The sequence below is a fragment of the Rosa rugosa genome, chromosome 2 (assembly GCF_958449725.1).
Source record: "Rosa rugosa chromosome 2, drRosRugo1.1, whole genome shotgun sequence".
NCBI classification, from domain to species: Eukaryota; Viridiplantae; Streptophyta; class Magnoliopsida; order Rosales; family Rosaceae; genus Rosa; species Rosa rugosa.
The window spans coordinates 24,980,972-24,993,007 of NC_084821.1; the positions used below are offsets into that span (position 1 = coordinate 24,980,972).

General features: G+C 38.2%; 3 protein-coding genes and 1 pseudogene across 5 annotated transcripts; all 4 read left to right on the forward strand.

Annotated features, from left to right (window-relative positions):
• Positions 1–1,200: 1,200 nt before the first annotated feature.
• LOC133732288 (uncharacterized) lies at positions 1,201–5,390 on the forward strand. Of its 3 annotated transcripts, none has more exons than XM_062159801.1 (7): positions 1,201–1,355; positions 1,883–1,969; positions 2,605–2,712; positions 3,252–3,325; positions 3,437–3,555; positions 4,841–4,924; positions 5,049–5,390. In XM_062159801.1, the coding sequence occupies exons 2-7, from the start codon at positions 1,963–1,965 to the stop codon at positions 5,098–5,100; spliced, it is 444 nt and encodes a 147-aa protein (XP_062015785.1). In that variant the 5' UTR covers positions 1,201–1,355; positions 1,883–1,962; the 3' UTR covers positions 5,101–5,390. The 3 variants fall into 3 exon arrangements, with proteins under 3 accessions (XP_062015785.1, XP_062015786.1, XP_062015784.1); XM_062159800.1 differs by having other exon boundaries at positions 1,203–1,355; positions 2,605–2,754; XM_062159802.1 differs by lacking the exon at positions 2,605–2,712 and having other exon boundaries at positions 1,202–1,355.
• A 1,444-nt stretch (positions 5,391–6,834) lies between these two features.
• Positions 6,835–7,793, forward strand: LOC133730573 (pentatricopeptide repeat-containing protein At2g13600-like; annotated as a pseudogene).
• An 855-nt stretch (positions 7,794–8,648) lies between these two features.
• LOC133730576 (uncharacterized) lies at positions 8,649–9,377 on the forward strand. Its single transcript, XM_062158136.1, has one exon. It carries the CDS (start codon positions 8,649–8,651, stop codon positions 9,375–9,377), a length of 729 nt encoding a protein of 242 aa, XP_062014120.1.
• Positions 9,378–10,080: 703 nt separating this feature from the next.
• LOC133730577 (uncharacterized) lies at positions 10,081–10,647 on the forward strand. The gene has a single exon (XM_062158137.1). The coding sequence runs from the start codon at positions 10,081–10,083 to the stop codon at positions 10,645–10,647; it is 567 nt and encodes a 188-aa protein (XP_062014121.1).
• Positions 10,648–12,036: the final 1,389 nt, after the last annotated feature.

Here is a 12,036-nt window from a genome sequence, read left to right on the forward strand (position 1 = left end):
GACTTTTATTATTTTAAAAAAAATGTTTAGAAATTTTAAAATATCTATTCAAATTTAGTGGTATTCAAAAGTTGAATGATTTTCAATGATTTCATTAAATGATGGATTGTGGAGGATTTTAGAGAACTTGGTATAAATAGCAAATTGAAAAGAAATCCAGTCTCCCTCCCAAGAAATTTTGACACACTCTATCTCTTTTTGAACTAAAGTGTTGATGCTCCTTCAAATGATGATGAGTCCACTTATATTTCCCAACTAACTTTTTTTGTGTGTGGATGATATATCAACAACTAGTTTTTTTGTGAGCAGTCTCCAACTTACACTAGACTTATATATGTCACTTTTATGAGCTTCTATTGGTGCTAATTGCTCGGGGGTATCAAGCTGAGGCGAAAACCGGGACCAATTGGCAAAATTAGATATGAGATATTGGCCTGAGGTTTAAGATCAGTGGATGAGAAAATTTGAAACTTGTTGAGAATGTAAAAAAAGAAAGTAGGGGTAAAATTAGGCCTGACAACAGTGCGGTCACAGGCGGGTTATGGGCGGTCTTAACGGGCTCAACCCGTTATCTTAACGTGTTATAACGGGTTGAGCCCAATGGGTTCGCGGGTTACCCGTTGGAACCCGTTAAGACCGCTTAGGTTTTTTTATTTTTTATTTTTTATTTTAAATTCTTTTCTAATCAATTACCCATTGAAACCCGTTAATAAATTGATCATGGAAACCCGTTACGACCCGCTAACATAAAAATGGCAAAGTGAAAGAAGCTGAGCTCGTCGGCGAATTCCTTGGGGTAAAATGGTATTAAAAAAAAAAAAACAAAAAAAAAAAACTTTATGGGGTATTAGGGAAGACTCCCTTAGAGTGTTTTGGATAAGGATGAATTAAAAAAACTTAATTGGGTAGTGGGAAAAAAATCTCTAAAAATGGGGTAAATGGACAAAAACTCTTTTTTTAATTTCTAATCAGGTTAGATGGGTTTCGTCGGACAGCCCGTTTCCGCCCGTTAACTAACGGGTTGACAGCCCATTAACACGTATATTATCAGGCGGAAATAAATGAGTTTTAAGCGGGCGATTAACGGGTCATGAGCTGAATTGCCAGGCCTAGGTAAAATAAGTTAGATTGAGCCACAAGACTTGCTTATATATGAGCTCATACAAAAGAGAGACTTATACCCAAAAAAAAAAAAAAAAATCACCATTTGATAAATATTTATCAAATACAGCACCACGTTTTTATTTGCCTAGGGAAGTGTCTCATTTCACTTATTTAGCCTTTTTCATATGAATTGAACTGAACTGAAGCCAAGCACTCTCCTTCTGTTTGGTTTTCCTCACTCATATCACAAGGTAAGAGCCAATATTTTCATCTCTCTCTCTCTCTCTCTCTCTCTAGAATTTCCCTTGTTTTTATCTTTAATTCAAAAGCTGTCACTTGGGTGAGAAATCTTTTCTATTTCGTTGAATTCTGTCTAAGGTTGATCATGGAATATGCTTTTGATTAATTTAGGGCAGCTGAAAGTGAAATAGCTGGTGTTGCAAATGATGCATACCAGGTGTTTGATAAAATGCCACAAAGGCAACCTCCAAGCTGAACTGCTCTATTTTTCAATGGGCAAGGGTCCCAGTATAGTTTACATATAGTTTCATAGAACGCTCGTTGTTAACATTCTACATGATCCTGAAATCTTTGAAACTGATTTTGTTTCAGACTTGGTCTTTCTCCAATACCCATGTTGTTAAAAAAGTGAAATGTTTATACAGCTACTGGGTTCCGACAATTCTCTCAATATGTTCCATAAAATGCCGCAATTCACAGAAAGACTGTATCCATTGTTTCATTCATCTTGTTTTTGTTTTTCTTTTATAATCTCCAGGTTCTACTGTCCTTCAGTCGTCAAGTCTGCATTTTGGGTAACCACAGCTTTTGGTCGTGGAAGGTTAACAAGAAGCAACCATGGATGGTACGTGCAGAGTTATATGCTTTGATGTTTATTAGTATTCGTCGTGTTGATAGTCTCGACTCTTAACAACTTTTACTTTTTTTTTGTTTTTGTTTTTTGTGCGTTGATGAAAATTGGAATCGAGTCTACTGCTGTAATGGTCTTGTGTCCACAAAATTGTCTCACTATCTTTACAATCCTCATGATTTCAATTGCATTACCTTGTACTCTAGCACTATGTTACTTTGGTTTCAATAAGTTATTTGATGCTAAACGATTTTGTTCTGGTGGCTTTGAAAAAGAATTTTAAAACAACGAATATGAGTTCAACTAAATGGCCTTCTTCCGTAAATTAATCTATTGATAGTCATGATTTTTAGGCCTCGTTCCAGAATATTAAATTTCTGAATTATGAAGAATTGTCGTAGTTTCCACTATCCAATTTCACTTGTTGCCTCAATAATATGTAACAAGCTCCTCCTTTGATGTTGTCACCTCAACCTGTCACCTGTTGACATCCAATCCCAACTTCTCTCTTTTTTTTTCCTTTCACTGTTGATGAGAATGTCAGAAATTATTTAGCCCAAATGATATATTTCTTGAATTTGTAACTGAGTTATAATCAAGATTTTGATGCTGCCTTTTCTGGGCTGCAGTTGATTCACAACCAACTATGGAGGAAACCATTTTGGTGGGAGATGATCTAATGATGGGCCCGCCATCACCAATAATTCCACAAGAAATTGCTTCTCATGTGCTTGAAGGTGTTGATTTGTGTGATGGGATTTTAAAGAATCTATTTCTATGTGAGTTGTGTACTTTATTGTTATAATGAATTCAACTCGTTCCATGCATTCTATATATTTTATTTATTTATTTATTTTAATGCAGGGGAAACAATTTGAAATGCATAGCATAGACTGTATAGGCCTCTGTTTGCTAAGTTTTTGAAATAACTGGAAATGGGGAAATCCATAATAGTCAAATAAACCTTAAAGTTTTAAATCAATAGTTGCTGTTGTCAAAGTACACCTTCACATCATATGCTTAAAGTAGATTTGGATACTCTCTTTTTTTGTTTCCCCTAAAGAACAGAAACCATGAAATAATAATAGTAAAAAAAAAAAAAACAAACAAACTGACCAGTTTCCTACCGTTTGTGAATTATCAGAGAGGTTTGCTTGATCGTGTAGTAGATTCTAGTTTAAACAACCTGGGGCATAGGTATAGTTGGTTTCTTGATGGATTGGACCAAAACTTTTGCTATTAGAAATTGTTTTACACTGAAGTCGTTGTATTGCAGGTCTACAAATCAATGATATTGAGCCATTCTGTCAAGATGAGCTTGCTATGTATAAACAGTGTGCTGAAAAAAGAGTGAGATGTTTACTATGGATTTTGTCTTCTGCCTCTCTTCAATGTTTATGTCTTGTATGGAGGTTGGCAGAGTATTTGACTCTAATGCTTTGCTTTTGTTGGCATCTGCAGGATCGGGAACTGAGGAAACGACTTCAGGACAGTGAGCAGAAACTGGGGTTGTCGATGCCTTTAAATGATGCAAAGGAAAGAGCTTCTCAGCTTGAAACAGAGGTCACATCATTAGATAGGTATGTTCTGAAATGGTTACAAGTAATGGAAGTAGCTATGAAGTACCTGAAGCACTTTGCTTCATTGTTGTACCATCATGTCATACCATCATGTCATATGTTAATTCAAGCAATGATTGGCAGGCACAACCAGTCAACCTTTGTCATGGTATTTTATTGTTAGTTTTCCTATGTGAGTTTTTCTTGAAATAGGATAAATTAATTGCGTCCTAACTTCTTATACCAAGTTTACACTGCATGCATGATGGTATCTTTCAGTCCTTAGGCCTTAACACCAGATTATAGGCGTGATTTAACGTAGTTATATTTCACTGATCGGCGGATAAGTTCATAGTTTATTATTTGTGTTGTTCTGGTTGAGAACTTGGTGCATTTGTTTTAGGAGCTGGCAGATACAATTTTTGGAGTTCTCTGCAAGTTTCTATGCTAGCCTTTCCAGCATTTTCTGCACCAAACTGTTTACAATCTAGTGGAATGAAAGAAACTGAGTGATATATATATATATATATTCAAAATTGAGATCATAAATCGCGTAGGAAAGGATTGGAAAGCTTTAATGTGGACCTACCCACCTCTCTTCCCATCTATATAGCCTGGGAATGGAATGGCAAAAAGTTTTTCGACGTACCAGCACTCTACCCAAAGCCCTATTACCCATCACAAATTTGCTGCAACTAAAAAGTGGTAATGCCTGATTTTAGGTGCATTTCCTTACACTTCATGTACTTTAATTTCTTCTGAGTTTAGGGGCAGTTCCTTTTTTGTTTTCTCAAGAGTCCTGATTCTTATCTATTAGCCTTTGTCTTTTGTTTGCTGTGTTTCTGTTGCACCTGTTTCTCATCTGTTCTGGAAATTGGAGTGCAGCTGTTGTTTAGCTTCTTGAAATTATGGTTCTTCTGGTTCTCTGTGTAGCTGTTGTCTCTGTTGTTGATAGCTCTCTAAGTTTAGTGGATTTATTATCCTCTGCACTGCAATTTCTTCTTCTTATATAAGATCGAATGAAAATTATTTTGAATGCAAAGTTTTTGCCAGTTGTCTGCCCAAGCTATACCTTATCCAAGTTTTGTGGAGAGATAATGACCTGAACTTTAGGTTACTAAATTACCTTTCCATTGTATTAATTAAAATCATAATTGTCTCATTTATCTAGCCCAAGGAATAGTGTTAGGGTAGATTGTTCTGTTTCATGCTTCCCTAGAACCATCATTGCTCTGCACCTTACTTTCTCACTAACATGTATATGATGGGTGCTATCATTTAAATATCTTTTGTTCTGCTTCTGTAGGCGCTTGATTCTCGCTAGTGGACTTGAAGGCATAGAAGGATTTCGCCAGAGATGGAGTTTGCACGGTCGCCTTACAGACACCAAGTAGGTTTTGTTCATATAATTGCATTTCTGATGTAGCAAGGCGTGGATTCACCAAGACCTTCCACATGGGTCTGTATCCTCCCTGGGCACAGATGGATCTGACCTGCATCCGTGTTTTTTGCAGGAAAAGGTTGGAGTCCTTGAAGCAGGGAATGGAGTACAGGAAAAGGGAGTAAGGAGAGTATATTTATGTGTGAATCCACTTTCCTTGAGGAGTGAGTAAGGAATTTTTCAGGAATGCACATGTAATTTTGGTATACCTAAAATATTCTTAATGAATATTATTAGTGTAGTTGTGGTACTGGTTGGAAATTTCGTTTGTTTTGGATGATGCTATTGGTAATGCCTTACCTTTGAGCCTACCATGTGTTGTATACTCGTGTAATAAGTATAACGAATTGTATTACAGAGAGATGTATTCTACCTTGGAATTCGAGTTGAACTTGTGTAGACCAAATTATAGAGAGATTCTATTGAAATTTTGACATAATTTCTCGTAAAATAGGCTATTCAAAAACCTGGAAATCAGTCTTAACACATTTCTAATATCATAATCCTTCAATAAACTTTCATTTAAGTCATCCGATCCTCACAAAACCAATCACCACCAACCAAAATATGAGGGTGTCCGACCTAAAGAGTGTTACAAATCAAGCTGGCAGTATGTATTTGCGGCTGCATCTGAAATTTATGATGGGTTGATTTTGTATCGGGAAAGGGATCATGCCACTCATCGTTCAAGAGTTGTAATATGTGAATGATTCATTTGAGAGCTTGAATTGTTGGAATAGAAATAGTATTTAGGATGCGGTTGCATATAGATTATTTGTTTTAGATTGCCTATATACCCTTGTGGTTGATCGCACATGTAGTTTCAGGCATTTGAAAATTAAATGGGTAAATGACCCATTTATTTTTGGATTTGTGTTTAAGATATTTTTGAGGTTTAAATCTCTTGATGTTTGGGTAATTTGGAAAGGGTTGGATATTTCTTGGTGTTTGGGTGAATTTGACAAGTGAAGAAGATCAGATGAATTTGACTGGCGAAGTCAGGGATTCGATTTGAAGTCGTGGTTAGATCTAGTAGATCGCTAGATTGTCTACGTACTCTTTGTGGGATCGAACCAACCGCAATTCATTATTTGAGGTATTCAAGTTTTCTTAGGAAAATAATGAATCAAAACAATTTCATTTTGGGTTCCGAAGCATTTTTTTACGAAGCCAATGTTCAGATGTTCAGGTATTTTTGATTTAGACACCCCTATTATCGAGTCTCGCCGAACTAAATTAAGCCCAAATTTTGAGCCTACACCCAGAAAATCTTTTAGGCCCCAAATTTGATACCCGCAATTGCCAATTCATACATTGCTTCCTATCAAGTTTGAAAATTGTTTTGGATCGAAATTGTAGTTGTGTTTTCAGCACTATTGAAAATTTGAAATGTGAATTCAATACAATGAAATTTGATAATGAAAACCCCTTGGTTGAATAAAGCTTTGGTAATGTGTTTTATGATTTAGATTAGGTTGCATGTCAACAAGTTTCTCCGTCCTAAGCTTTAGGGATTTCAGTTGTTGAGCTGGTTTTCTTTCTCATTTATGTCTGATTTGATCAGATTCATACTTAGTAATGCTTTTAATTTTTTTTTTTTGAATAATTAGTAATGCTTTTAATTATTTTGAAAGCAAAGTTTTTGCCGGTTGTCTGCCCAAGCTATTCCTTTATCCTAGTTTTGTGGAGAGATAATGACCGGAGCATTGGGTCACTGAATTACCTTTCCATTATCTTAAATAAAATCATGAGTACCTCATTTATATAGCCCAAGGAAGTGTTTGGGTGGATTGTTCTGTTTCATGCTTCCTAGAACCATCCTTGCTTTGCACCTTGATTTCTCACCAACATGTATATGATGCTTGAACCACATTTTACAGTCTTGCTCTTCTCTTTCAGACCTTAAATGCATCCATGCTAAAATCATTGAAACTGGGTACTATCAAAACCTCCCCCTCTTAAACAAAGCTTGTAACTCTGGCTTCTTGCCTTCTTCTATGGCCCCACATGGACTATGCACGGAGCCTGTTCAATGCCATGCCTGAAAGAGATGTTTGGAACACCTTGATAAGGGGTTATGCTGATCGGGGACCTTGTCATGAAGCCATAGCTTTGTACAGAAAAATGCATCGAAGTGGTTTTTCACTCGATAACTATACTTTTCCCTTTGTACGTAGTTCGGTCTTGTGCGGTGCAATCGGCTTTGAGAGAAGGGAAAGAAGTGCATTGTAACATAATTAAAAATGGGTTTAGTTCTGATGTATTTGTTCAGAGCTCCTTGGTGAGTATGTATGCACAGAACGGTGAAACTTTGAACTCAGAACTTGTTATTAACGAAATGGTTGAGAAGAACATAATTTCCTGGACTGAAATGATAGCAGGCTATGTGAAAAATGGGTTCTATAAAGAAGGGTTGAGTGTTTTGCACGACATGGTAGCTTCAGGTTCCCAACCAAATGTGGTTACACTGGTCAGCATCCTCCCTGCTTGTGCTAGTTTGGAATTTTTGGATTTAGGAAAACTAATTCATTGTCATGGAGTTAAAGTTGGAGTTGGCTCAGAATTTGAAAAAGACTCTCTGACTCTAGATCTGGAACGCGCCTCACGCGCTTTCCCCAAAACCCATTTGCTGTTACTCAACTCCTCTCCCGATTGGCCGTCGATCTCGCCTTCCCTGAGCTATCTCCGGCTTCTTGAAGGCACTGGTGGCGACTCCGGCGTTTGTGTTCTCCGCCCTTCCACCGGGAAGCGGCGGAGCAAGAGATTTTCAGATGATGCAACGGAAACGTACGAAGAATGGAGGCGATATTTCGTCTGACCTCGAAGCACTTCTCATGGAAGATCTTGATTCTTCCATTCAACCCACTCCAATTCAGCAAACTGATGCGAGCTATGTGAGCAAGTTGAAAAACCCGGTCAATCGCTACAGCAAGACCATGACTGAGGACTTTGAATTCACCGATGAGGATTGCTCCTACACTCAAGGCAAACATGGCCAAAATGTCTCGTTCTCTGAGAAGGTACACAATAAACTTGACTTTGATTGGCGGTGTGCTGTTGTTGTTAAGCTCATGGGTAAACCAAACTCTACGAATACTTTCGATTTCATGTTGAAAGGGTTAAGAAGGAAATGGCAAGTCAAAGGGGGTTGGCACCTCATTGATCTTCCTAATGACTTCTTCATTGTCAAATTCAATTTGGAAGAAGATATGAATAGTGTGTTGTGTGGTGGACCTTGGATTTTGGTCGGTCAAACCTTGATTGTTAGAAAGTGGAGACCTGATTTTGATCCTTTGAATGAGTTTATTGGGAAAATATAGGAGCTCATCGAACTGAACTTGTAGAGTGAGACCTGTACTTCGTCGCCTTTTGCGAGTCAAGCTACTTAATTTCAGAACTTGTCTTCTTCTTAGGTACTTCCCGCTTGTGGCAATGCTCTTATTTTACAACGGTAAGGACGATTGCTTCCATTACTGACCAGAAAGACACCAAATTCTCCTTTAGGTGCTTCAACTGCGGTATAGGTAGAAGAAGCTGGTACGGAAAAACCTTGGGAATCGTGGGTGCCGTAGAGCTTCTCATAGAAATACAAAAACGTATCGCCCAAAAACGCGTGATTCATTAAGTGAAAGACGCTAACCGAATAGTTAGAGATGCTGCAAGCAAAGATCATATGGCTTTATGGGTCCGAAACTGTGGCTTGCCTGTCAAATTCTTTAAGGATTATACTGTGGCTAAAATTGGCAGAGTTCTAGGAGATGTTGTTAAGGTTGATCAAGTTACTATTGGCCAAGCTAGAGGCAAATTTGCCAGAGTCTGTATTGAAGTTGATCTTAGCAAACCCCTGCGTCCTTTTGTTGAGGTGGAATCTGTTGCCTACCATGTTGTTTATGAAGGAATCTCTATGATCTGTTTTGAATGTGGTTGTTTTGGTCATGCTAAGGACAAGTGCCCAACTCTGCACACTGAACCAAGTGTTAACTCTCAAGATCAGGATGCCGGTAGTAACACCAATGAACAGGTAATGGTGCCCAAAGCAACTTCTGATTCTCAACAGGACATGGACACTTCCCAAGCTCATTCTATTCTCAAGGAGGACATGGGGCCATGGATGCTAATGAATTACAGGAATAAGAGGAGAACCAATGATAGTGGGGGAGCAAAGAAAACTATCAACAAGGGTTCTCGATTTACTGTGCTACAAGATGAGGAGGAACTGCCTTCTCATGAACCTGAGACTATTATTGATAATGCAACCAAACCTTTAACCCCTCCCATTGTGAAATTGTGGGCTAGCTTCCAGGATAAAAAGAAGAATTTCAACAAGCCAAGTGCTGCTAAAGCTGGTGCCAATTCAGCACCAATGATATTGGTATTGGTACCTCATCCTTGGGGACCTTGAAAACTATGGCACGAGTTCCAATGAAAGATGTGTCCAACAATGTTGACAGTTGTAATACTTCAAAATCTGCTTTCCAATACCAAAGGAAATCCAAAGGTACCACTTCTTCCACTACTAAACATCAGCCTCATGTGTTCAAGAAGCTTTCCTTCGAGAATGTGGATGCTAATGTTTTTGGTAAGGGAATTTCTGCTATCTTTGGCCACTGTCCCCCTGAGGATAATATAGCTGGTAATGACATCCAAAATTCCAATAACCTTGTTTCTGAGTGTTTTGTCGAGAAGATCTTTGCTGACAATAGCATTCTGACCAATGATGATAACCTGCCTTCCCAAGTTGGGGATGGTATGGTTGATGCCTAATCTGGGTTTCCACCCATCTCCTCCTAACTAATTTTATGGATAACATCCTTTTTTGGAATGCTCGTGGAGCTAGGAGTGAGAAATTCAGGTCCTCAATTCAGGACTTAGTGAAAATGCACAATGTTGATTTATTGTTTGTTTGTGAGCCTCGTATCCAATTTGAGGGGGCAAGGAAATACTTACTTTCTCTTGGTTTCACTGACTATAAAGTGATGGAAGCCAATGGTTTTTCTGGTGGCCTTTGGTTACTTTGGAACAGAAACAAGGTTACTATTGATATTATTGATACTACTTTTCAATCCATCTCTGTGAGAGTTGGTTGGAATGATTCTCAGAGCTAGATGTTAACTGGCATATATGCTAGCCCTTGTAATACTTCTAGAAGCAATTTGTGGAGTTACTTGGATAACCTGGCTAATCGAGTTAAGCTTCCTGGGTTGATTGTGGGAGATTTTAATGAACTATTGTCCTATTCTGATAAGATTGGTGGATCTCAGCACTACAGATTTGGTGGTATGCAAGATTGGGTGTGTAGGAATGGTTTAATTGATATGGGATACCAAGGTGCTGATTATACTTGGAAAAATAACTTTGTAAAAGAAAGACTTGATCGAGGTTTCTGTTCCTGTGATTGGAGGCTCCTCTTTCCTGATGCTTGTATTATGCATTTGGCTAGAATGAAATCTGATCATTGTCCTATTCTTGTCAAACTCAACCACAACAGTAGGACCACCAGAAGAAATTCTCCTTTCAGGTTTCATGCTATGTGGATGCAGCATGAGAGCTATATGGATATGGTTAATGGAACTTGGAACAACTGCTCTGGTGATTTACAGGTTAAAACTACTACTCTTGCCCATTCTCTCAGCATTTGGAATAAAGAAGTGTTTGGTAATATTTTCAAGTAGAAGAGGATTCTTTTGGCTAGAATCTGTGGGATCCAAAGGAGCTTGGGAAGACAAAATATTCCTTTTCTTCTAAACCTCGAGAAGGATCTGATCTCTCAATATGAGCAAATTCGAGATGCTGAAGCCCTTTTTTGGAGACAAAAGTCTAGAGATAAGTGGCTTTGTGAGGGGGATAGAAATACAAAATTCTTCCACTTAACTACAATGATAAGGAGGAGAAGGAATAAGATTGATGGCCTCTTTGATGCTTCTGGAGTTTGGACAGATAACCCTACTGCTATGAAGCAAATTGCTGCTGATTTTTTCAAGAATTTATTTACTGCAGTAGTTGATCATGACTTGAGATTCCACATCCCTTGGCTGTTCCCTGACATTGATACTAATAATTTTCAACGGATGAATAGACCTATTTCTGATCAAGATGTGCATGATGCTTTGTTTAGGATTGGAAGGCTAAAAGCCCCTGGAGTTGACGGTTTTCCTGCTTTGTTCTATCAGCAACATTGGTCTCTTTGTTTCGCTGAGATCATCAACGTTGTTAAGACTGCCTTCCATACTGGTAAAATTCCTTCTGGCCTTAATCATACCTTGATTGCTTTGGTTCCAAAAACGCAAGCACCTCATCACATGCATTTGTTTAGATCAATTAGCTTATGTTGTACTATTTACAAGATAATTTCTAAAATTATTGTTGGAAGAATCAGACCTATGCTTGGGAAATGGATAAGTCCGAATCAGGTGAGCTTTGTTCCTGGTAGGCATATATCTGATAACATCATGATTGCTCAGGAAATCCTGCATAAGTGCAAAAATTCTAAAGGGGCTAAAGGCTTTATGGCCTGGAAGATTGACCTATCCAAAGCCTATGACAAGCTTAGTTGGTCTTTCATTGAGCAGGTACTGTATGAAATTAACATCCCTGACGTGCTTGTTAAGCTCATTATGAGTTGTGTTTCTACTGCTAGCTATCAAATCATTGTTAATGGGGAGCTCTCTGATTCTTTTAGTGGAAGGAGAAGTATTAGGCAGGGTGATCCTCTGTCTCCATATCTTTTTGTGCTTTTCATGGAAAAGTTATCTCACTTGATTAGATCTACTGTAGAAGTCCAACACTGGAAACCGATTAAATCCTCTCAATCTGGACCTTTTGTGTCTCACTTATTTTTTGCTGATGATCTGATCTTATTTGCTGAAGCTAGCACTAAATAGGCTATGATCTTAAAGAAGTGCATGGATATCTTTTGTGGTCTCTCCGGCCAATCTGTCAACTTCGATAAGTCATTGGTTTATTGCTCTCCCAATATAAAGAGTGACGTTTCTAAGGCTATTAGTAAGATTTGTGGCTCCCCTCTTACTGATGACCTTGGTGTTTATCTTGGTATGCCTTTG

Bases quoted from the DNA above. Each gene is read 5' to 3' on its own strand.
- LOC133732288 (XM_062159800.1), top strand. The intron at 2,755-3,251 runs GTGAGTTGTGTA...GTTGTATTGCAG, and splicing joins TTTAAAGAATCTATTTCTAT to GTCTACAAATCAATGATATT. The intron at 4,925-5,048 runs GTAGGTTTTGTT...TGTTTTTTGCAG, and splicing joins GGTCGCCTTACAGACACCAA to GAAAAGGTTGGAGTCCTTGA.
- LOC133730576 (XM_062158136.1), top strand. From the start codon at position 8,649: ATGGCTTTATGGGTCCGAAACTGTGGCTTGCCTGTCAAATTCTTTAAG.
- LOC133730577 (XM_062158137.1), top strand. From the start codon at position 10,081: ATGTTAACTGGCATATATGCTAGCCCTTGTAATACTTCTAGAAGCAAT.